The sequence below is a fragment of the Pleurodeles waltl genome, chromosome 1_1, assembly GCF_031143425.1.
Source record: "Pleurodeles waltl isolate 20211129_DDA chromosome 1_1, aPleWal1.hap1.20221129, whole genome shotgun sequence".
NCBI classification, from domain to species: Eukaryota; Metazoa; Chordata; class Amphibia; order Caudata; family Salamandridae; genus Pleurodeles; species Pleurodeles waltl.
Window position 1 is genome coordinate 227,712,239 of NC_090436.1, and position 26,536 is coordinate 227,738,774.

Genomic DNA, 26,536 nt, shown 5'->3' on the forward strand with positions numbered 1-26,536 from the left:
GATATTTTCTGTGAGCTGGATGGATGGGTATGTGAAAATACGCATCTTTGAGGTCTAATGTTGCCATGAAATCGTGTTGTTGAAGAAGTGGGACAACATCCTGTAGTGTTACCATGTGAAAATGTGCTGACAAGATGTAAAGATAGAGGGTTCTGACATCTAATATTGGCCTTATGGTTCCATCCTTTTTGGGAATGAGGAAATACAGTGAGTAAACTCCTGTTCCTGTTTGATTTTGTGGCACTGCTTCTATTGGTTGTTTGAGTAATAGAGATTTTACTTCCTCTTGCAACAGGGTGATATGTTGTGTGGAGAGGTTGTGTGGTTTTGGTGGAATATGTGGTGGAGTTTGTGTCAATTCTATGCAATAGCCATTGCGGATAATTGATAATACCCAGCTGTCCGTGGGAATGGGTAGCCAATTGTTGTGGAACCTTTGCAGTCTTCCCCCCACAGGTGAGGTGTGAATTGGGAATGTATGGCTCAAGTCACTGCTTTGCTTGTTGTGAGGCCTGTTTTGCTGACTGATACTTTACCCTGCCTCTGGGGTACTGGCCTCTGTAAGTACTTTTGAAACCACCTCTTTGATATTGAGGTTGGTAGGCCGGCTTTTGATTATGAGGTAGTTGCCTCGGCTCTTTGGGTTCTAAATCCACCTCTGTATTGGGGCTTACGAAAGGATCCCCTGTATTGCGTAGTATACAAAGCACCCATGGCTTTTGCTGTGTCAGAATGTTTTTTCATTTTTTCAATCGCTGTATCTACCTCTGGGCCAAAAAGCTGTTTTTGGTTAAACGGAATATTGAGGACAGCCTGATGTATTTCAGGCTTAAATCCTGAAGACCTAAGCCATGCATGTCTTCTTATAGTTACAGCAGTGTTGATGGTTCTAGCTGCTGTAGCTGCAGAGCTTAGGGCTGACCGGATCTGGTTATTGGTGATGGCTTGCCCTTCCTCTACTATTTGTTGTGCCCTCTTTTGTTGTTCCTTGGGGAGATGTTGTATTATGTCTTTCATCTCATCCCAGTGGGCCCTGTCGTATCTAGCCAACAATGCCTGAGAGTTGGCTATCCTCCACTGGTTGGCTGCTTGAGATTCCACCCTTTTCCCCGCAGCATCAAACTTCCTACTCTCCTTGTCTGGTGGGGGTGCATCCCCTGATGACTGAGAGTTTGCTATTTTCCTGGCTGCGCTTACCACTACGGAGTCTGGAGGCAACTGTTGTGTGATAAAGACAGCGTCAGAGGGAGGTGGCTTATATTTTTTCTCCACCCTAGGAGTAATTATTCTAGTTTTAACTGGCTCCTTGAATATTTGGTCAGCATGCTTTAACATGCCGGGGAGCATGGGAACCGACTGATAAGTTGCATGTGTAGAGGAAAGTGTATTAAAAAGGAAGTCATCTTCTAACGGATCAGTATGCATGGCGACACTGTGATAGGATGCCGCCCTAGCTTTGACCTGAGTGTAGCCTGTTCTATCCTCTGGTGGTGATGGCTTAGAGGGATAGCAATCTGGGTTGTTGTCTGGAATAGGGTCTGGATCATAAAGGTTTCATGGATCAACATTGTCCTGCTGCGAATCGAATGAGTGTGTGGTGATTGCATAGGTGTAGGACTAGTAGGAGAGATAAGTAAATGAGGAGAGTGAAGAGGAGACTGAGGAGGAGGAAACTGAGGAGGTGGAGGTTTCTCTTTGGTTCTTGGCACTTTAGCTGGAGGCTGAGCAGTGTCCAATTCTTCCTTAAAGGCTAATTTCCTCTTTGGCTTTAGAGGAGGTGCTGTTAAAATTCTGCAAGTCTCTTTATGGATGTAAATCCTGGCTTGCCTTTCATCTATTGCCTCCATTTGTGGGTGTTTCTCAGTAAGTTTATGGCTTTCTTTGAGTGTTTGTGAAAGTCCATGTTCCTCTGTGTAAATTGGCTTTTTCGGCTCCGAAGCAGTTTTTTTCGGTATCGAAAAAGTCGGGGTCGAAGATGGCCTCAGCTCCTAAAACAATTTTCGAGGTTTCGACTCGAAGGATCGATGTTTGGTGGGCTCGGAGACAGAGCCTCGGCTCGAGTCGGATGGCTTGGGTGGCATGGCCTATTTCGGTGCCAAAGTTGTGGGTTGGTCTTTTTTCGGGTCGAGTTATGGCCTTCCTGCAGTTGCGTTCCCAAGGCCTTATGTTTGGGCTTGGCTGGGGCAGGGACAGGCGTACTCACATGCTGTCCTGACGTGACCGGTCTGTCCTCCTCAGACTCTTGCTCGGAGTCGGATCCTCAAACGAAGACAGCTGTCTGCATGATCTCCTCCTCTTCGACGTCGAGACGTTCAGTGAACTTGTATGCCATCTCGAGTCTTCGTGCTCTTCTGTTGCGGGGGGTTTTCTTGGAGCGGAAGGATCTGCAGGCCTCGCAATTTTCTTCCCGATGGTCTGGGGAAAGGCAGAGATTACAGATGAGATGTTGGTCTGTGTAGGGAAATTTAGGGTGGCACCGAGGACAAAAGCGGAATGGGGTCCGGTCCTTGAGGCTTCCACGCAGTCAGCCCGACCAGGCCTGAGTTGGGCGCAGGCGCCCGGCAGGGCGAATAAAGATGTTTGACCCGACGGTACCGAAAGTGTGGATAGGAGATGGAACGCGATCAAAACAATACCGACGAGAATTAGAGAGTTTTGAAACTTGTCTGACTCAAACTATCGGAGCGAAAGGAAACCCGTCAAACCCGATGGCGGAAAGAAAACAATCTAACATGGAGTTGATGCCCATGCGCAATGGAGCTGAAGAGGAGGAGTCACTCGATCCCGTGACTCAAAAACACTTCTTCGAAGAAAAACAACTTGTAACACTCCGAGCCCAACACTAGATGGCAGACGGCATGCATAGCATGTGTATCTGCAGCTACACATGCCATCGAACATATATATACATACATACACACACAAACACAATAGACATGAGATTGCAGCAAATTAGTAAAAGTCACAGTTACTTATTTATTTACATACATCACAGAGTGTGATGACAATATGCACACTGTTTTTAAGAAATTCCCAGAAATAGAGAAGGAAAAATATTGATAATGTAGTGGTTGTGTGTACCACCCGGTTCACTGCCTGAAATTTGAATCTGAGATGGTCACCATATTTAATAAAAGGAGCAGAACATTTTTGCTGTGCCAACCATTTATTGAATAATACTTCTGACCCTGGGGTAGATTGAGGCACACTACTACTAAATAGAGGAGCAGAGCATATTTAGAAGGGTCACACGAATGCCTTTGAATGAAAAATGTTCTGAATAGTTGACATTTTTTGTCAGCGTTTTGGGCTAAATGTCTCACTTGTTAATGCTAGTAAAGAATTTATGGACCAGTCGTACTATGCATCAATATGCTCTCATTTACCTAATGGTGGAATCATGAGTAAAATAATCTTATTATTATTGAGAACACATGGGACGAAAGTCTTTTTACTCACGATAACTCAGATTATCTAAACAAAATATTAAATATTCTGAAAAAATGTTACATGGCTCAATGAAGCTTTCTAAATGAGTATGAAGTAGTATTTTTCTGGAAAAACATTTGTATTTCTATTACTAGAAAAGTTTACACACACTTTCCACAGAGCAGACTTCACCACATATTTCAAACTATAATACCACAAGTTCTGTAAACTGTAATAAGTCACCACTCATACTATAATAGAAAAGTGCTTAACAGCTGCCTTCCTCTGGGTAATTGTTTCCTAGAAGATGACAGCTTGGAGCTAATTTCATTGTATCTCTTTACCTATGATAGATTATATATTGAATAAGTAAGTTAAACAGGTTGAAAGATGTTTATGGTAGGGTGTTAGCTGTGGGTGGTTTACTATTTCAGTTAATGAATTTGTTCTTCTCTCTAATTCATATTGCTGCTTTGACTTAATGGTAAACCGTATCTGGCAATTCAAAATATTGATATTTGCCAACCTTTAAAACCAATATACATGACATTGTATAATAAGTTCACAGGCTGGTCTAATTCGCTGCAAGCTAATTTATCAGACAATATAGACAAAAGTAGGTAAATACCAGTGAAAATAACAGTGAATGCTAACTCCATTGAATGTATTACTACTATGTGTGGGGGTTTGGAATATGCATCTACCTAAGTTAGGACAATTCTACCCTTGAAATTCAGTATTCATAAAGGAAAAGATCAACCTAACTCCCTACTAGGTGGCACGTTACCAAATGTTTGGAAGTCAGGGTTTCTACCCACTATGACATGGCAATCACTGCTAACTAACCACGAGTGGCAAATTACAGTAGTTTTATGCTTTAGATTTACAGTCTAAGGTACCTTCAAGTGCAGTTTTCTACACACACTTTTTCACCACATTTTGATCTCAAGTTTTTTTCTGGAAGCTCTTTAATATTCTTTTACATTTCAGCTATGACCACATGAATTCAAACTCTAGCATTATATACTTTAAAACACTGTCTCAAGGCAATCAATAATATTCTTAGATGTCTGAAAATATTTTAAAATTATATTTACAAACACTATCGTTATGGGAACGAAACATTAGGTTTTATTACTTACGAACATCATTTTCACTCAGTCGAAAAGTTGTTTCAGCACTTCGATTTCCATTTTTTGCAATTATCCTCACTTCTGGTGTATGAAAAGACATTGCATCAAATTCAATGCTTGTTTCTTCTGTTACAATGCACTCTTCAGGAGCAGATGTTCTACATAAAGAGAAATCGTTCAGCTCAATGATGATTGTTGCTTCTTCCAGCCAAATTCAATGGCCTCAAATATATTCTGCACAAACTGTTAGCAAAACCCTGTGGAGCATTACGTTTCACATACACTATTTTGATCCATTGATTGCCTAACACTTCTGAGCAATATCCGCAAACTTTATAAAGGTAACATTTAAGATCCTCAATTACAAGTACTTTTCCACATCTTAGTTTTGCTTATATATACAAAAAAAATCTTAAATTAGTTAAATTCAAAACATGTTTCTAAGGCTATCTGAAACTCTTTCCACTTCTTCTGCATTATTTGGACACGCCCCAGAAAAACTTTAGGTAGTTCAGAAAGAAGTTGTGTTAGGAAGTTAAAAAACCCTTAATATGGTATTACAAATTACAATTTTAAGACAAATATATATGTTTAAAAGGTAGAATATAACTTTTAAAATGTTTTAAAGAAATATTCAATTTCCATTTATTAAAATAAATGTTCTATTTTTTTAACCCTTGCATGCAGGTCTGAGTTTGCCAAATCGGTTAAAACATCTCTAATGAATTACAGCCATTTATAGAAATCTAAAACAATTACTATTCACTTTTTTAAAATAACCAAACCATTTTCGTCAATTACTGTTTTTTAAAGTAATATTTCCAATTATTTTGAAATTCAGTTTTTTAACTGTTCAACCACAACTGTACAGAGCCTGAGGATGCACAGTAAGACACAAAGATAGACCTGGATAAAGGGTAGAAATACCATATTACAGGTTCCCCTGGATCTTTACGTCTTTATTTTTGTACCTAGATAGCTGATGTTTTTGATACTTGGGCGGTGAGAAGGTACAAAAGAGAACCTCACTGCATGCACCTTTCGCTAAACTTGGCCTCCATCTTGGATTAATTCAGTGTATGTCAGGGGCAGCTCCTCCATTAGGGTGGACGAGCATCGCCCCCCCAACACCCTCAACAACAGCAGCAGCAAAACCTTTACAAGAAAACAATGATAAACAGTGTTTATTATCAACAGTGTTTATTATTGTTTCCTTGAAAAGGGGCAGGGCCACGAGGTGACTAGCAGTGCACATTACTCCCCCTCAGAGCCCATGTGTGTTTGGCCGGCCATCTCGGGCTGGCCAAACACATGTGCAGTAGGCTCTCTCCAGCCCAGCAACACAGTTGCATGCACAGGCTCCCAGTCTGCCTGGGAACGCCCTGGCTGGGCACTCCCAGCCAGTCTTAACGCTGCTCTGAGCAGTGTAAGGATTGACAGCAGGGCAAGCTGGGAGCCTGTGCCTGCTGAGGAGAAGTGGATGGAGCTTTGCGGCGGTGAGCGAGGTATGTGTTTATTTTTTTAATTAAATTTTTATTCCCATCTGACCCTACCCCGCCCCTTCAGCGAGCAGCGACTGAGAACAGGGCAAAAACTGCTCAAGAATCTGAACATTTTGGCACCCAAGACTTGAACTAAAAAGCAGCAAGACCTGGCTGTGGGTTTGGCACCTAATGATATTTAAATACTAAGTTTGTGATTATATTAGTCATTTTTTCTTGTGCTTTTTAAAAGTAAGGTCCATTTGCATAGTGTTCAAATTTAAAACATGTAGGTGTTAGACCTGACAGCCTTGGTGTGGGGTTCCCCCCAACTTTTTGCCTGTCCCCCCTCACTTTTTGACCTCATTTGTGCTTGTTTTAGTACTCCATGCACTTTACCACTGTTAACTAGAGCTAAAGTGCTTGTGCTCTCTCCCCTAAATCATGGTAACATTGGCTCATACCCAACTGACATGTTATATTTATTTATAAGTCTCTAGTAAAGTGTACTACATGTTCTCCAGGCCTGTAAATTAATTTCTACTAGTGGGCCTGCAGCACTGATTGTGCCACCCAGCTAAGTAGCCCCTTAGCCATGTCTCAGGCCTGTCACTGCAGAGCCTGTGCATGCAGTTTTAAACTGCCCTGCCAACCTGACAAGTTAAACCTCTTGCCAGGCCTTAACCTTCCCTTTTTATACCCATGTCACCCCTAATGTAGGTCCTATGTGACCCACAGGGCAGGGCGTGATGTATTTAAAAGGCAGGACATGTACTTTTAAATTTTGCATTTCCTAGTAATGAGAAACTCATAAATTCGTTTTTCACTACTGCAAGGCCTATCTCTCCCATAGGATAACACTGGGATTGCCTTACTACATCTTATAAGTGCAATTCCACTTTGGAAGAAAGAGGTTTGTCGAGTCTGAACTCATAACCTAAAATCACAACTTATGGTGAAGTCAGATTTTAAACTGCAGTTCTGAAATGTTAGCTTTTTTTTAACTTTAGCCATTTAGTGCCTACTGTCCGTCTCCAATACATGTCTGGGGTGAGGTGACAGGTGGGCTTGTGCCTTTCCTCAAGACAGCCACACACAAAGGGACCGCAGGTGTGACTGTTAAGCCATCAACATCCTGAGGGCCATTCCAGGCAGGAAGGGAGGGCCTCGGTGCACTTCAAAGACCCTTCTTTGAAGTCTCCCTCACTTCAAAGGCACAACTAGGTAGACGTACTGGACTCATGACACTGGAACTGCAGTACACTTCTGGACCTTTGGATACTCTGCCAGGAAGGACTGCTATGCTGCTACAAGGACTGCCACTCTGCTGAGCTGCTACTCTGCTGGACTCCTACTTTCCTGAGCTGACCTGCTGCCCTCTTGCCTGTTAGTGATCTACAAACAGCACCTGAACTTTACCTGCTGTAGGTCCTGCTCTGCCAAGTGGTGCCAACCCAGTGCAGGGCCCATGGAAGTGAGTGCAGAGTGCCGCAATTGCCAGGACTGGTACATCGCACTCAGAACCTCCACATTGTCCCGGATCCACTGCTTTCAAACAAACACATCACTGCCGCTGCATGTGGAAGATCGACATCGCCCATCCAGCGTGAACTGACCCGGCACACAGCATTCAGAACCGCTGCAGAGAATTCCCACACAACACCTCAACCGCGTGGGGATCAACGACGCATCTTATGCTGCAACAAGGATTAAGGTACTGTTGCTCAGCGGACCCTATGTGTGTCCTGTAGCCGGCCTGCACTTCATTGCGGGTGGCCTGAACTCTTGACTTTGTCCCAGTCCAGCACAACCAGATATCCCAATAGGTGTTTCTTGCTTTTAAACGCTAATTGCGCCTTTAATATTTAAACATTAATATCTCTTTTTCCATTTATTGGATTTTTGTCGTTTTGGACTTGTTTTGTTCATTAAATTAAGTTTTATTTTTCTAACTTTATGTGGATTATTCTTGTATGGTGTTTTCACTGTTTTGCTGTTTGAAGTGTTGCACAAATACATTCCACATTGCCTCCTAAGTTAAGCCCGGCTGCTCTGTGCCAAGCTTCCAGAGGGCGAGCTTAGGTTAACTTTTAGTGTGTATCTGATTTACCCTGACTAGTATTGTGGTTCATCCTTTGACAGGGTGCATACCTATGCCAACTAGATCCTCAATTTCTAACAGTAGGATTTAGATATTTGCATGTCCAGCAGGCTCATATGAGCTACTATGCCAAATTCCAAAGTGAGGCCACAGCCACCTCACATTTTGATAAATTTGCACGGAATCAAACACCTATTTGTTCTAACTGTGGCTAAGAAGAAGGGTAAGGACAGCATTCTTGCAACATACAACTAATTTATAACAATACAAATTATTAGTCAAAATACATTTTTAATATACATGACACAAGAATTACTTCTGATAAGATTGAAGTAAGATTGAACACTTGGAAGTCTAAACTTGTTTTTTAACCAATTGTTTAGTCATTTAAGTGATGAGTACATATAAAGACATACTAAAGCACAATCATACGCTAAAGAAAAGAACAAACAAATTGCAGTGTAGACCTCAAAAATGATACTCAGGAGTAGTCCAAGAGTTAACCTAAGTGGCAAAAAGGATTAAAAAGTCACCACAATTCTAATGTAGAAATGACTCTTGCCCATCAGAAAAGGACCAGATGCTCTGAAATGACCATATATTTATCAAAATCCCATGTCCCAAAAGAAAACTGATTTAATCAGCTATCATTGCCTGGTTCTATCCCTATCACCAGTAAATGGTCCAGCAAAAAAGTGAGGAGGTGTCAATAGCCCACAGACCTGAAGATATCAATGGGATTTTCTGTGCTACACTCCCTCCTGTTTGGCAGCTATCCATCAAAGGATGAGCATCCCTTGAAGAAAAGGCTGCTCAGACAAAAACATGAGAGCTTATTATTACCTTCCCCTTCAAACAATGAAAGTTTGATGCCTGTCTTTTCTCACATACAGCAGTGTGCTTTTTTATATGTATATGGAAATGAAAGAGAACAACTAAAGTGGATACCTTTGAAGTTGCGGGCAAGGAAACAACCTGGAACCTGACAACAGAGGCATAGTGGGGGTTGTGTAGAAGGAGCGCTTCACTTCGAACATGAAAGCAGTAGAAGTGGTGGGCTTTTGCAGAAGCTAGGGAGCAGGAAGAAAGATACTTAGCCAAGGGAACCATGAACAATTTAGCCTTGTGGAATAGATTCTACCATATGTCATCAGAACTGGTTTACAAGTCTTGATAATGACAGGGGGAGACTGTGCTGGAATTGTGATGTGATTTGTCCATAGAATTCAGCCTGTCAACTTGACAAAGAACTACTCTCATCACTCACAAATCAAAGAGCTAATTGGATACAGAGAAGAAAAGAGAAAAGACGACTGCCTGAATGGTAGAATTCCGATAAGATGGTGGAGGAACAGCCCACAGTTTTGCCTGAATCTCTGGACCGAAAAGGCTATTTGATGACTAAAGATACGGGTAATTTGCTGAACCCATGTGTGAAACATGGGTCCATGAACGTCCAGGAGAATATTTCCTGCTATGGAGCTTTTTTCTTGTGGCTGAGCAAAATACGGAAGGGTCAAGACAAAGAGGGACCAGCATCAACCTTCAGGAAACCAGACTACTGGAGACTGGACTTTCAGCTATGGTCATGACTATGGGTAGAAATGTGTCTTTGAAGGAAAACATGTATGTTTTAAAACCATACCCTGGGGAGGCATTGTTTTGTTTCAATGTCCAAAAAGAATGCTTTGCTGCCTACCATTGTATTCTTTAAAAAAAAAAAAAATCACAGAACGTTCAATAGAGTGGTTACATTTTAACATATATTGCATTTCATTGAAAAGGTGTCCCATTGATTTTTTGACTATCTACTGAGCTACACATCAGATTTCTTCGTTTCTGTGCCATTCAAGTTCAATTTTTTCATTTTAACTAACTTGGTGTGGGAATTATATCATATGTTATTGGTAATTATAATACTGTTTTGGGTGCTGCTGTTAAAGTGTCTTACCCACGTCTGGGAAGGCCTTGTTGCTTTTGACAAGGTCCTAAGGGTAATCTTGGGGTTTCTCACAAAAACTGTTTATGTCTAGGGGGTACACTGTTTTGACTGTACAGGACCTCAGCCAACTTTCTCATCAAGAGTGATGGTAGTGTCTTTGAAAGCAGAAGCACAGAAATAGGAAGGCATTTCTATGCATAAATTTATGGATGGCACAGAAGAATTTAAAGGCTACTCTTCACTGAATTGGTAACCACTGGATGTACTTAAGCAATGTTTTAGGCATGTCGAATCGTGGGTGACCTCCTGTCTGCAAATCTGGCCACATTGTTCTGTCTGATCAACAGAGGAGACATCACATTGAGTGAGAAAGGCATTTCCATAGTTGAGACAAGAACCTATTGTGGCTGAAGCTATCAAATATCTGTAAAGTAAGAAAATAATTACCTTACGGAGCCTCCGCTGATGGAAGGAACAGGAACACACCACAGCTGAGATATATTCTGACAGACTCAAGTCACTATCAAATTTGAAGCCATCTTTTGTTAGCAGATAAACAGCCAAGGGTAAGAACAGACTATATTAGAGAGGCATGAACCATTACTGACATCTCTCATATATGGGTGGAAAGATTTAGACATTGGTTCTTAACACCCCCACCAAAGGATGAGCTGGGTATCATCAATGTACACATGGGTTAGGAGACAATTGGAGTCGACAAGCCTAGCCAATAGTGGAAAGTACTTATTAAATGCCTACAAGGAAGGGCGGTTCACTGGAGGACTCCATAAACAAGCTGATGCCTAGCTGAAGAGAAAGATGGGATGGACACCCTTCGTCAATGTTTTGAATTAACAAAGGTCAGCTATTGCAGGGCTATGTCTATAAAGCCAGCCTCTCTCACTCTCAACGTCCGACAGTATTGATAGCTGCAAACAGGTGTGATAAAATTAAGTCACTGACAGCACCGCCATCTTCTACAAACAACCAAAGGTTGTACACTGCTGTAATTAGTATATATCCATGCAGCAAGATGGGTGAAAGCCAGAATAGCCATCATCAAAACAGCTTTTTCTAGGTTCTAACATAGCTAACCTTTAGATTTGTGAATACTAAAAATTATAACGTTGGACTAGATGGCTTGTTGGCTCCAGAAAAAAGTGCAATTTTTAATTCTAGACATCTCCTAAGAAAGAGCCTCTCCTTGTGCCTTGTGTTGAATCCATAGCATTGCTAAATGGTCCCTTCTAAATTATCACCTAGAGGAGACCGCTCATGGTAAACTTGTATAGCTTCTTAGCAAAAATGTGCAGAATGCTACACTTCCTTTAAATGCAACTCCTACTGTAGAGTGTATTACTGTTTGTGGAAATTCCTGTATTCTGGGACTGACATAAGAGGCCCTTGCTTTGTTTGTAAGCACCTCTATGTTGCTCAGTGGTCTTGAAAGAAGATAAACACTTTCTGAACAGCAGATGTATGATTTGTCTAAGGCACGAGGGGATTATGCCCTTACCACCACAGCTCTACCAACCATTAGATTAAGGATCCAGAGTTTAGGCTATGTCCAGGGCCCCACACTTCTAACTCGTAAATTTTATTCAGAAAAACACACTATGCTGGGAGAGACACACCATCCCTCTGAACCGTTGCCAGGCCTCTGTCAGCATTATGTTCACAATGTGGGCAGTTTTGAACATTAAAGCAGCTGGGCCATGCAACTCCTCCTTAATTCTTTTTCAGCAGAATGTTTATTTGGTGTATGGAGCAACTTGTATTATGTCAGCAATGTTTTTCTTTGCCATTGCTGCTGGAGAAGACGCTCACTGTTTCATGCCAAAGGTGTGGCGCTGCAGTCAAAAGGAGACTACATCTCTCTCTATGGTCGCCTTGATGTGCATGCCCTTTGGCCATGTGCGGCAGAAGTTGGCCACGGCCTCTCTGGGTGTGAGAATAGGTGTAAGAGGGTGTATCCTGGTGTGAGAGTGCCTACATTAGTGTTTTCGTGGATGCGTCCGTTATGTGCGCGGGTCTGTGAGTGGGTGCATGAGGATCTGACTGGGGTTGTGGGTGGGTGCATGAAGCTATGAGCGAATCTGTAAGTGTCTGAGTGGGGTGTGAGTGGGGGAAACTGATTGAAAGAGAGAGAGAAAGTGAGAGGGAGCGAGATAGAGAGTTTTTAGGATTTGATGTATGATATACTTAGAATGACATTTCTATATTATTTAAAATAAAAAATGTATGTAATTTTTTTAAAATTAAAATAATTTGTACTTTAACAACAACAAAAAAAAAGTCCACCTAGACTCGAACCCTGAGTGTTCATTGCTTTCTTTTTTTTTTACCCTTTTTGGGCTATCTGGGACCAGGAGGAAGCCCTCAAGGGCTTCCATGCAGTCACTTCATATTTATTTATTTATTTATTTTTAAATTATTTTTACAAAATGCCCTTTATGGCCTGTCTGGTACAGCAGGGGAAGCCTTAAGGCTTCCCTCATGGTGCCATTTCTTCAGCAAGCAAGGAGCTGCTTTAAGAGCAGCTCCCTGCTTGTTGAAGCATTTCATCTCTGTTCCCTGCACACATGCGGGGGACGGAGATGAAAGTTTCAGTTTTTGACAGCGGGACCTGTTTGACAGGTCCTGCTGTCAAAAAGCCAAGTGTTTGCTGTGGCTTGCCGGGGCATAGGAAGGGCATCCCGAGACATAGCGGGGGTGGCAGTTTCCAGTTCCATCAGTGGCTCCTTGAGGGAGGTCGCATGGCCCACTTCCAACATGCACATAGCCCCGGGGAGGTGGTGATCCCCGGGGCTAAAGAGGGTCAGAAATGGACCCACTTCACTATCTTTTTTTATCTATGTCCCGGGGAGGTGGTGATCCCCGAGCTAGTGGGAGCACCACGCGTCTTTCCCCATCCCCCGCCACACTAAATGCTACTGAGGCCCCCGGGAGGTGGTGATCCCCGGGCAGCAAGGGGGTGGGAGGGGAGCCAGATGGCCCCCCAATTCCCTGCTTATTAAGTAATTGAAGCACCGGGGGTGGGGTTCCCCGAGGCTGAGGGGGAGACCAACAGGTCTTTCCCACGCCAATGAACAATTTAATCCCGGGAAGGAGGTGATCTCCGCACATGATTTTCATTTCACCCCAGGGAAGTGGTGGTCTCTGGGGCAGGAGGGGAAGCTAGAAGGTACTTCCTGCACTCAAAAAAAGATTGCCCCAGGACTTTACCCACCCGGGGGCAAAATAATCAGAATCGTGGGAGCCCGCACTTCTGTTTTTTCTTTTTAATTTTAGGCAGATCTGTATGAAAATTCCCCCCCCCCCACAAAACAAAAACAATGCTTTTAGCCTGGGGAGGGAGGCGGGGGGACCCTGGGACCACACCACAAATCTAAAGGGTCAGGGAGTCTGTACCATGTCCCCTTTTCTTTTTTCGTACATTTTTTTCTGGGTCTCGGCTACCGAGTCCCAAGATGGCTGCCAACACTTCGTTTTTGAAGTGCTGGCAGCAAATCAGATCTTTGCACGAGATCGGGAGGGGTCGCAGATCCTTCGCACCCCTATATATACAAACTTGGATTTTCTTTCATTTCTGTAAAACTACTGAACGAATTTACACCAAAACACAAAAGGTCGCTTTCTGGACCAGGACCTACCAAATTCCAAATTCCATCCAGTAGTTTTGGTGCTATCACTGTTCAAAATCACTATAGAAAAATGAATGGGGAAAATGTGTTTTGGGACCCACTGTTTTGCTTGGTCCCCCCTGGAGGGATCAGCCTGAAACTTTGCAGACAGCAGCAGAAGGTGACTGGCAAATTGTTTGGGAAAGTTTTGTGAAGATTCATCATGTGGCGCCAAAGATATAGGCAAGTAAAAAAAATGCTTTTTATATAGAAGCCAGGTCCTAACTATAACTACTATATATATATACAGGGAGTGCAGAATTATTAGGCAAGTTGTATTTTTGAGGATTAATTTTATTATTGAACAACAACCATGTTCTCAATGAACCCAAAAAACTCATTAATATCAAAGCTGAATATTTTTGGAAGTAGTTTTTAGTTTTAGCTATGTTAGGGGGATATCTGTGTGTGCAGGTGACTATTACTGTGCATAATTATTAGGCAACTTAACAAAAAAAAATATATACCCATTTCAATTATTTATTATTACCAGTGAAACCAATATAACATCTCAACATTCACAAATATACATTTCTGACATTCAAAAACAATACAAAAACAAATCAGTGACCAATATAGCCACCTTTCTTTGCAAGGACACTCAAAAGCCTGCCATCCATGGATTCTGTCAGTGTTTTGATCTGTTCACCATCAACATTGCGTGCAGCAGCAACCACAGCCTCCCAGACACTGTTCAGAGAGGTGTACTGTTTTCCCTCCTTGTAAATCTCACATTTGATGATGGACCACAGGTTCTCAATGGGGTTCAGATCAGGTGAACAAGGAGGCCATGTCATTAGATTTCCTTCTTTTATACCCTTTCTTGCCAGCCACGCTGTGGAGTACTTGGACGCGTGTGATGGAGCATTGTCCTGCATGAAAATCATGTTTTTCTTGAAGGATGCAGACTTCTTCCTGTACCACTGCTTGAAGAAGGTGTCTTCCAGGAACTGGCAGTAGGACTGGGAGTTGAGCTTGACTCCATCTTCAACCCGAAAAGGCCCCACAAGCTCATCTTTGATGATACCAGCCCAAACCAGTACTCCACCTCCACCTTGCTGGCGTCTGAGTCGGACTGGAGCTCTCTGCCCTTTACCAATCCAGCCACGGGCCCATCCATATCTGGCCCATCAAGACTCACTCTCATTTCATCAGTCCATAAAACCTTAGAAAAATCAGTCTTGAGATATTTCTTGGCCCAGTCTTGACGTTTCAGCTTGTGTGTCTTGTTCAGTGGTGGTCGTCTTTCAGCCTTTCTTACCTTGGCCATGTCTCTGAGTATTGCACACCTTGTGCTTTTGGGCACTCCAGTGATGTTGCAGCTCTGAAATATGGCCAAACTGGTGGCAAGTGGCATCGTGGCAGCTGCACGCTAGACTTTTCTCAGTTCATGGGCAGTTATTTTGCGCCTTGGTTTTTCCACACGCTTCTTGCGACCCTGTTGACTATTTTGAATGAAACACTTGATTGTTCGATGATCACGCTTCAGAAGCTTTGCAATTTTAAGAGTGCTGCATCCCTCTGCAAGATATCTCACTATTTTTGACTTTTCTGAGCCTGTCAAGTCCTTCTTTTGACCCATTTTGCAAAGGAAAGGAAGTTGCCTAATAATTATGCACACCTGATATAGGGTGTTGATGTCATTAGACCACACCCCTTCTCATTACAGAGATGCACATCACCTAATATGCTTAATTGGTAGTAGGCTTTCGAGCCTATACAGCTTGGAGTAAGACAACATGCATAAAGAGGATGATGTGGTCAAAATACTCATTTGCCTAATAATTCTGCACTCCCTGTATATATATATATATATTCTTCAGCAATTCCATAAAGTCACACACGAGTCTCGCAGGAATCCCTTAGTTTCTTTTTTTAGGTGGTGTTGGGTTAACTCGACTTTTGTTTATGAATAAAAAAAGAAACTAAAGGATTCCTGCGAGTGCCGTGTGTGACTTCTTGTCAATTGGTGAAGAACTAATTACAGGGCTGGCCCGTCCCTGACACGAGCACGCCGAGAAGGGCCCATTTGGAGGAAAATATATACGTATCTATGTATATGTATATATACCACTATACCTACCTAATTACAGTGTCATCATATAATCCCTTACTAATGCAATATTTTACAGCTTTAATTATTTTTATTTCATGGTCATGTATTCTAAAATTTCCTAAAGTAATTAAACACATTCTGACACAAAATGTATACCACTGCATTCTTAGAAAAGCCAACAACATTGTCTGGGTGTTGTGTGATCTGCACTGGTGTTGGATTCGGCAAAGATCTCACCCGTGTATCAAGTAGTCTATCATTCTAGTCCTCATTTCTTCCAGAACAAACTTGTCCTCATATATGCCCTTACGTATTACCTCGTTTCTCAGTTCAGAAGGGTAGAAGGCTGTGTCTTTTTAGTGCTGGCTCCATTTGGTGGAAAACTCAACCTCTTTAGAACCAATCACAGACTAATGATTTGGCAGTTAGGAAAGCCGTTAAAATCCGATGTTATGCTAACTAACTAGAAGTATATTTCGATCTAGATCCTGCTTTATCACGTCCGGGCTGCCTTCAACCCCAAGGCACATTTCGCAAGAGCTCAGAGGACTGTTTTTTGGAGGCCCAGGGCCTCCCCAAATTTAACTGCAGCAGCATAGCGGGGCTTCAGAGAGAGAGGAGGAGGAGGAGGTCATCGAAGGAGAAGAGCGCAAGTGGAGAGAGCAAAAGAGACTAAAGATGGATGGGCAGGAAGGAAGGCAGTAGGGCTGGATTTAATAATTTTGCCAATGTTGCTTTTGTTTCCCAGTACAGCCCTATATTTTATCGAGGTAAAACCTTCAACCATATGTGAACTTTACAAGTACACAAATTAGAAATTTATAACAATTAGCGTATGGAAAATGAAAGAAGACTACCAATCTTCGAAGTAGAAAAGCAAAGTTAAAATAAGGATATTGTTAGTGCACGGTTAACTATTTGCAGGTTTAAACAGTGATGGCAAAATTACACAAACTGTGTGCTTTGAAAAAGTTAAATTAAAGGAAATGAACAAAACATACACAAGACTGGAGTAAAATGTTAACCATAACATATTTTAACATAATCAATATCCTTTTCTTTATAACATATAAATATTTTTTACGCCTTATTTACTTCCAAAGTGCTTACAAATCGTTTAAATGAATAGCATCTCCTGTGATGCTAAAAGCAACTTACATAACCACAGTGCCTTACAATAAAACAGTACTAATTAATTCAATCAGTATTACCTTAGAACTACAAACGATACAAAAAGTTAGTGTTAAAGTCTCACCGATAGCACACTTGATAAGTCGTTTTGTTATCTGTATGGGAGGAGCCGTTCCACGAGCACACCCAAGTCTGCAAATTGTGTGTAATACATTTTAATGTCTCTGGTGCTTCGGGGGCATCTGAAACAGCAAATGGAACAGGTGTCACACAAAGTGTGTTCAATCGTTTACTCACTTGCTGTAGAAAAATCTGGTCAACAGAGTATGAATAAGGTCACATACATTTTGAATATTCTTTTCTATTTCTTCCAGTGTTTGTATTCACCAGGGGATTAGAACCCCCAACAGCTCATGTAATTTTTCAAGGTCTATGTCAGGTGCACTTTTCATAGCTTCCATTACCTTAGTTAGCAACTGTCAAACTCAGGTATTTTCCCAATATTAGACAGTTAAAATGTCACGGGATTGTCATGAAGGCTTCAACGTTGATGCTGATGTCAGATGCCTCTATTTTATGAGTTGCCTTCCCTTACTCTGGGAGCATCTATCTGTAGTCTCAGCGGCTTAAAACACAGCAGGATTTTAGGATATCCACAAAAGACAAATGCACATACACAAAATGTAAATGAGACTTATTTACTTAGCAAATACTCTAAAAAGCTGGCAACATTGCGTTCCTTGAGGACTGCGGCTGGGCACAATCAATAAAATATAAGGAGTATACAGTTAGATAATAAACACTATGCAAAGCATTGTTGAGAGAGATGAGGCTTTATTCAGAACTAACAGTAATAATTCAAATCCCCAATGTGACGGGGATGGAAGCATGAACGAAGAAGGGGGTTTACATGCAAGCGTGTATGTATGGGAGGGTCACTGTAATATTTTGTTGTTCTAAGACCAACCTGATTGTGGCTCCTCATTTTCATTGACTGTAGGGTAATGAGCATAGTGTACGCCTCACACAGCATTATGAAATTCGGTTTGACCTTATGCACATGTACATGTGTGTTTGCATTTTTAAGTTTCACGAATCTAGCTAGCAAATAATAAAGCATAGATAATGTGGTACATCGCTTGTGGGACATGTGGCAGTGACTATACTTTTGTATGGGGCATGAGTGAGTCATCAGAGCATACAGACTTCTTAAAAAATGGGACCGAGAGTCTTCCTTGGAAGCAGGACTGTTTAACTCTTTCCTAAACTGCAGGGGGGATTTGATAAGCCACATTTTATTCTACATGGATAGCTAAAGAATGTTTCCAGAGAAAAATTAAATGAGGCTAAACAAGTGAATAAACTTAAAAAAGCAAAATGATTGAAACTCAGGACTCATACATTCTAGAGGTATACTTGGAGATTGTTCAGAACAAGATTGCACTAGCACTAGACATACTGCTTTAGTCTGGCCTACTCGATAATGATACACTTTGGGGGTCTGGTGAGGACAGAGGTGTTGAGTATGCACACTGGGGTCTTGTTGGAAACAACCTACGATTAATGAAACTGGGACAGGCCACTGACAGATTTTCAGAAATACCCAAAATGAAAAGTGATTGTAGCTGACTGCTTCAAGAATAGGCTTAATCATTTGATATTCAGAATATGGCAATCTTCTCAACTTCTGGGGTCAAACAAACAAAGCTGACTAAAGATGCGGACTCTGAGAGAATGATATAAAGGCATGTTGATCATGAAGGCTATTAACGATATATGGAGTAAATTCTTAAACGTTGATAGATTTGACGGTTTAGCAGTAAGTGTAAGCAATCTTTTGCCACACTAGGAAATAGTATTGCTTATCAAGAAATGAAGTGTATTCCTGTATACCTGTTACACTCTGCTGATGATGAACAAGAGTATGTAGTGGTTGATCCTGATGCAGCATATAATCAGCGGTAAAAAGATAAAAATATCTTTTAAAAAAGCCAAGTAAAAAAATATGTACGCTGAACAGGTACAGAATTGTATGGTGGATGCTGTCGTCCGACCTTGGGTCCACGCACACACACTACTGATTCTACATTTCAACACTTCTGAACTCGTCTCCTCACTTTTGTGCGGTTTTTTTTCTTTTATTCAGTGCTTGTGCTTATGTCTCTATATCGTTATGACACAGGGTAAAACAGACCTTGGCGTGCTGACAACATATACATACTAAATAGAAATCGTACTAATAAACTGTGGTCATATTGTAGATGACTTTACAAATCAAAAGGGAAAGCAGTGGTTGCAGTCCCACACACAGTCCTTCATCTAAATGAGGTGAAGGAAACGGCTCCCCCTTCGCTTCATCTGCAGATGAATCTGACCAACAGTTTATGAGGGCAGACATAATTTATACAGCCAGGCTGACAGGGCTAATTCGAATTATGTAGGAAAATTCCAGGCATTGCAACACCGAGGCTTCAAAACAAAAAGGTTTACATTTATGTTAAGACATCTAATAAATAGGCAATAGTAGATGTGCCCCTCCTTCTTGGGCATTACCCAAGGTCACAAGATGGACAAGCCATCGTCAAGTCAATGCATGAGTTTTAACACTATACAAAGGACAACTTAAGACATCGAACTATCTTTACTCTCAGTGTGAGGAAGATAATGATGGCTCGCGCGTTTAAGCAGTTAAACAGTGAATTATGCCCTTCTTCTAAAATGATGTATGTATCGACTATTGTTCCTACCATCTGGATGATGAATATGTATAAACTTGTGGCGACAGTCAATTATTATTTATTGAGTTTCTATAATGAAATTAATTTGATAAATGATTTCTGTTCTACAAACATTTAACACAAATGGGATGTGTAATTCAAGGAGTAAACTACAATGATTTAAAACAGACCCAGATGGCAGAACACAATTTTCCCGAAAAGCTAATTATGGCATTATTTACCAAATTACTTATGTCGGATTAAACAAACCACCAACTGCAAATCAAATTTAACATGTAAAAATGATGCAACAGAATTTAACTGCTGGTTACTGGTAAAAGCATTTCCAAAAATACTTCCATCTCTGTTCCTTTTGTAGCTATTTTTAGGTTTCGGCTGCACAGAGCTTACGCGCTTTCACTTACGCTGTGATTGCAAAATCTCTCGTAAACAAAAAAAACGTAAGATGAGCTTGAAGCCTGTCCCTTCCTAACCATTGGTTGGCTCTGACATCATTCTCATTTCCTTGCTTCCTACTGGTCAAAGCCTTCATCTCGCCCTCCTCCTGGGGATTTGTGTGTCTCCCTGCCTTGAAGCATGGATGAACTACAGGTTTCCTATCTGTGGCCAGCGTGCTTCCACTGGCTGTTGACTACTGCATATATTCTTTTTCCATTTTTCACCCTGCAGTCCGTGCCCTTCACCCCTGCCCTGATCCTGGTATTGCTGCCTCTTCCCTCGTGTTGCCTGCCCCTGTCATCCTCCAGCTGTTGCTTTCCTACCCCGCCCTTTCCCCGCTGTCTGTGCTTGCTTTGACACCCCTTGCCCTCCTCACAATGTTGGTACTTTATTTCCCACCACCCACCCTCCTACCGCTGCCAATGCTTTATTTGCCACCGCGCACTCGCCTCCCACTGTCCCTCTTCTCGTTGTCCATGCTTTTTTCCCCACCCACATCCTCCCTTGCTCCCTCCTCCATCATGTTGCTTGTCCCCTCACCCGTGTACTTTTTACACATGCTGCACAGTGATATGATGCAGCCAATGTTGACTGCGTCATATCGTTTTTAAGGTAGAGCGCAAAGCACTCTGTCCCTGGTGTAATCTCTCTACGGGCTTTTAACCACACCCATCAGTTTGGTTGGTTCGTGGGATTGCCTTTTAAAATTCGTTTCATTTCATTAGTGTAAGGCATGCATAGGTCATGCCTCTTCTGGTGTTTAGCTCTCCTCAAGCGCACAAGCCAACTACTGAAAACATACGAGGCTCCATGTTTTCTGTATGGTTTCTAGACTATTTTTTCTCATTTAGCAGGCAGCACGATCTCGCTGGGCAGTAGTCGAGGGCTTTGCATGACATCAAACTTGTTACATGGCTAATTGCACTTGTGCCGGTTACATGGCTAATTGCACTTTTGCCAGTTACATGGATAATTGCACTTTTGCCCATACATTTCACCGCAAGCAAACTTCTGTTTCCTTTTCTGTGTCTCGTCACGTTTCATGGTGGCTGTGGGCTCGCTTATGTGAAACTGTTTTACTTTTCAGTTTATGTGGCAAGAAAGGTCCGGTTAGTAGTTTAAAATGCGAATAGCTCTAAGTCGAGCAAACGCGAGACCCGTTGCATTGCAAATGCTTGTTTTACTTTTATTTTAAGCCATATTGTACACCAGCTCGTGCTCCTGTGCAATGTGTCTAAAAATCATTGACAAAGCCAACATATTTTGCATAGGCAAAACCTACTGGCTTTGCCAATGGTTGTTACTTCTCCTGTTTATAATGACTAAAGCCAGTAAGCAACTGTGTAAAAGACGGTGTCAAGGAAGCAGTGCATTATAGAAAGGATGTGATGTTTGTTATGTGGCTGTTTTAAGGATTTCTCTCTGAAGCAAATGAATCTGGAAAGTGATCCATTCTCCCTGTTTGACTAATGTATATGTGCACACTGGATGGAATGCCCTCTAGATGGCATAGGTCAACAGATAGATGGCATTTTGATAAGAAATGTAAGGCACCATCCACTGGGAAATTAACACTTTGAAGATCTGCCTGTATGGCGTAATCCCTTCTTTGGTGACAAACAACAAACGTATTTATTTAAAATTCAAATTTATGAAGTGCCCATGGAAGAAGGTAGGAAAATAACCTTGCAGATCGTGTAGACTCAGTGAACATTGTAGGGATGAATATCCTAAATATGTCCTTACGAAAGATGATCCACTACCCGGAGTGAATGTAATATCTCTTGGTCATAGGGCTAAGGTTGGTGCAACAAAAAGCTGTAGGTCAGGAAATCAGTTCAATGCCACTGGCAAACAGGCCTCTAGCCATCATGGCTACAACAATGTGAAAACCAACTGTGCATCGGGCTACTTCCCAAAAAGGATTAATGTATAGGGCAAGTGAAACAATGCCCAAAAGTGAATGGTAAAAGATAAAAAGCCAGTTAACATGGGGAAAAATAAAGCATCGACACTAAACAAATTAAAAGTGAGGCTTTCCAGCTACCTGGATGTCCTCTAACTTTCTATGGTTAAAAGCTACAAAATTGGTAATGAGTTCTGATCATCTGTTATCGACTTACACGTTATAGAAAGAAGAAAAAAGCAAAGGGGAAGAAAAGAGTAAGCCTGTTGTAATAGAAACACTAGGGTGGTCATTCCAACCTTGGCGGTCAAAGACCGCCAGGGCTGTTTTGGTGATTGCACCGCCAACAGGCTGCCGGTGCAATCTTGGCTATTTTGACCGCAGCGGAAGCGCCGCGGTCACACCGCCGGGCAGGCGGTTTCCCACCACGTTTGCCCCGGCGGTGATAATCCACCTGGCAGCGCTGCTCCCAACTGCCAGCCTTTTCCTGGCGGTTTGAACCGCCAGGAAAAGGCTGGTGGTACGGGGAGTCGCGGAGCCCCTGGAGGCCCCTGCACTGCCCATGCCAGTGCCTTGGGCAGTGCGTCGGCCCCCTGACAGGGGTAGGGTGTGTCCGTAGAGCCTGGCCTTAGTTTCACCCTGTGCCCAACCGGCAGGGGATGATCAAAGCTTTGCCAGGCCTTTGTCCAAGCAAAGCTGCGACTGTCCTCAAGGCCAGGCCTTTGATCTTCGCTGAATCTGCCTGGTGCTCACAGTGTACAAATTATGGCTTGCGTATGTATCGACCGAGCTAAGGATTGAGAAGCAGACCATAACAGATGAATTTCAGAAGATTTTGGGTATTATTTGTAATCACAACTGCTCTTTAACTGTACTTTTTAGGTATACATATTATATGTATTCATATGCATATGTATATACAAAAACACAAACTGTATTCTGCAGAGAAATTAATAAGCCTCACTGCAAAATTATGAAAGGTTTTGTGCACAGGAACAAACATGGGTCTGATAAGGCTTCAAAATCAAAGTACAAGAGCTAAACAATGAAATTTTTTGGCATGTGTATTTTCTCACCAGGGAGGGAATCCTAGTACAAAACTGAGTGATTACCCAGTATCCCACTAATGACTCAGAAGGCATTAATACGTCTTCTGGAGCAGCAGTTTTTTTCAGTGATAAAGAAATGTTACAATTGATGGGGCCCATAATAAAGACTTCTACCTCAAGGACGTAGAAACCAAACTACAGACCTACAGGACTCAACATTATTTGTGCAGCATGAATTACAACCTAATCTCATTTAAACATTCCTATTGTGTGACAATATTGCAATGATGCATGACTCTTTTCAGAAGAGTGCATAAACCTCACTGCATAACAAGCATTTGCAATGCAACGGGTGTCGTATTTGCTCGAGCTATTAGCATTGTAAAGTCCTAACCGGACTTTTATTGCCACATAAATTGAAAATGAAAAGTAATACAGTTTTACATGATCTGGCCGATTCAAAGTGCCACACCATGAGCATGAAGGAATACACAAAAGAAAACAGAAGTTCGCTCACAGTCAAACGTATCGGCAGTTATGAAATTATCTATGTAATAGGGTCGATGTCATGCAAAGTGCTTGACTACTGCCCAGTGAGATCACGCTGTGTAGGAGATAAAAAAAAAGTTGTCCAGAAGCCAGACGGAAAACACGGTGCCTCGTATGTTTTCAGTAGTTGGTCAGTGAGCTTGAGGAGGGCTAAACACAGGAAAAGGCATGACGTATGCATGCCTTCCACAAATGAAAGCAAGCGATTTTTAAAAGGCAAGCCCATGAACCAACCAAATTGATGGGCATGCAAAGGGCGTGGTTAAAAGTCCACAGAGAGATTACAGCAGGCTAGAGCGCTTGCGCCCTCATCCCTAAAAAAGGACATGTAGCGCATTCCAAATACCTTTCACTAAAGGCAATCACTACCAACATATTTTCACTGGCAGTGGCCAAAACCAATAGCAGAAGGAGTCTGGTTGGAAGATATCCTTTCGGGAATCACTTCCTGTATTTGGTTCAGCCACAGAAAAGCTTCGGATTGCTAACGAAGCTTCAAGGGCTTATTAAACCCAATAATTACAGGGATGCCACTTGTGCAAGATGCAGTTCTCTGCAGTACATATATATAACACTGAACTCAATAAATGTAGTCTGTTAAGCACACATGGCCTTATGGGCCCTACCATTTATCATCATAACATCAGAAATAGCCAAATAGATATTGGAGACACCCATCCTTGCAGCCTACTTGAAGTGTAGTGACTAAGGATGTCCACCTTAAGGCATGGACACCCAGCTGTCTTTGGACCATCTCCTGTCTCGAAACCGGAGGCAAAATCTAATGTACTCATTTTTAAACAGCTCTTAAACCGTCAGTGTTTTGTTTCCCAGCCAGGTTTACACAGTATTCATAGGCACATACGTGTCCATAGTTGTGATCTAATTACAATAAAGCTGCAATCTGAGTAGGACCACTAATTCACAATTCTCTTTTCGTATAAATAAATGTAAAGCAATTGCAGGCCTTGGCAATCATTATAAGCCATTTATGCAACGTAAAAAAAATATTTAAGGGGTGGAATGAGAAGTGCATTGTCTTTCAAGAACATGCAACATGTTCTGCACACTATCTAATATAACATGGAATGAAAACAAGGCCTCCTTTGATCGTCGGAGATTAAGAGTGACTACTTGTATTGCATGCATGGTTTCCTTAATAAGGACACCCTGTGGGTCTGGACGTTTTTATGTCAATTTAGCAATATAAAGTGCAAGGTGAAAACCATAGCTAAAACAGAGGACACAGAGGACTGTCGGAAGATCCAGACTCGGCATTTTATCCGAGCAAATCTGTGTCCAACACAATCGGCAAGAAACCAGGACAAAATTGTACCTGGACATCCATGCATCCATAAATTAGCCCACACTGCTTTCCACACATTGCTTTAGTACGGTCTCGTAATGGTTGCAATTTCTCTTAGGACCAATAACTGGTAACTCAGTACAAATTGTTCTGTTTTTCACTCACACCAGGGTTTTAAGTAAAATTATATTTTTCACTCTTTTCCCATGTTTAGTTTCTATGCCTTTATTCTTTATCTTGCACTTGGCTTTGTAATTACTATCTTGTGTCATATTTCATACTTTTCGCTTTTGTCTTCTTGCGACTTAAATTTTCACAGTCATATCTCTTTTCATTTTCATCTCTACTTTGCCTTCTGGATCAGTCGCTTGCACCAGGGTTTTGCCTTTATCTACTTGTACCTATGGTGAAATGTGGAGATATATAGGTGCCCTAATCTAATTCTTCACACAATATATGGGCTTTTCATGAGAATAAATAATAAGAGAGACATAAATCAAGTTTTTAGGGTCCAGCCTGCGAGTGCATGCACTAGCGCATGCGTCACGCTTGCGAGACTCTGCTGTGTTCAGTACAGGGCTTGGAGCCTTACTGTCGCTAACCATTTGTTGGTTTGCGTGGCACTCTTCTGTACAGCCTCGTAATTCGTCAAGGTACGCCTGGCATCACTTCCGTTTCTCTGTGTGGATCAGGGATCAAGCACTAATTGATGCAACTTAATTAGTGCCTGTCCGATGCTCCTGATGTGATCGAGGTACTATTTTTTTTTTTTTTTTTTTACTTCAATTGCCCCGCAAACAGAAGGCTTGTGACTGGCAAAAACATGCCAAAAAGGCACAAAATTGCATTTTGTTTTTTAAAGCTAACTTTATTGTATTTTGCCAAGTCATCTTTTCTCAGTTTCTTCTCATGTTTTCTTCTGTTTTTGCTCATGGGGACTGTTGTCAAAAGATGACAGTTAACTTGTTCAAAATATGTGAAACCTATTGCAGTGCAAATACTTGTTCTATTTTCTCCTCTCTTTTGTTTTCTTTTCTGCTATCTAGAACTCTACTCCTGCTTCCCACCAGCCCCACCAGTTCATGAAGTTCTCCCTACCCATTCCCACCCTTGAAACAGGTAGACCTGAAGTCTACGTTTAGACTTGAAGTCTATGTTTAACCTTCAGGTCTAGAGACAGACTTCAGGTCTACGTTTACGTTTGTGGATAGGGCCCCTGGTGTTTGAAAAATGTAAATAAAAAAAGGAATCCACAGTGCTCAAATTCACACCATCAATATGATAAAACAACACATGATCATACGTTTTGAGTGAGATGATTATAATACCATATTTGTACAAGCAAAAATGTTTAATATAAGATCGCAACAAATGTTTTAAAATTCCCATGCATGTTTGAATCAATACAACTGTTACAGAATTAGCCTAAAAATCAGGTATAAGTGCGATAAGAAGTGTAATTCTAAAAACTAGAAAAGTAAAAGTTTGACGGTACACGAAAAATAAATCGTTTTTCGGACTACTGGTGAATTATGACAGGTGGAAAAACATATACTGGCACTACCTAAACATCCCACTATATTCCGCCCAGGAA

General features: G+C 41.7%; 1 protein-coding gene across 12 annotated transcripts in view; it reads right to left on the reverse strand.

Annotated features, from left to right (window-relative positions):
- LIFR (LIF receptor subunit alpha) overlaps positions 1-26,536 on the reverse strand; it is a 478,307-nt gene that overhangs the window by 207,042 nt on the left and 244,729 nt on the right. For all 12 annotated transcript variants that reach the window (XM_069221314.1, XM_069221272.1, XM_069221277.1 and 9 more), the window contains 2 exons: positions 17,081-17,198; positions 4,572-4,720 (listed from right to left, as the gene is read on the reverse strand). In XM_069221314.1, the coding sequence (XP_069077415.1) occupies positions 4,572-4,720; positions 17,081-17,198 (267 nt within the window). The remainder of the gene's footprint in view (positions 1-4,571; positions 4,721-17,080; positions 17,199-26,536) is intronic.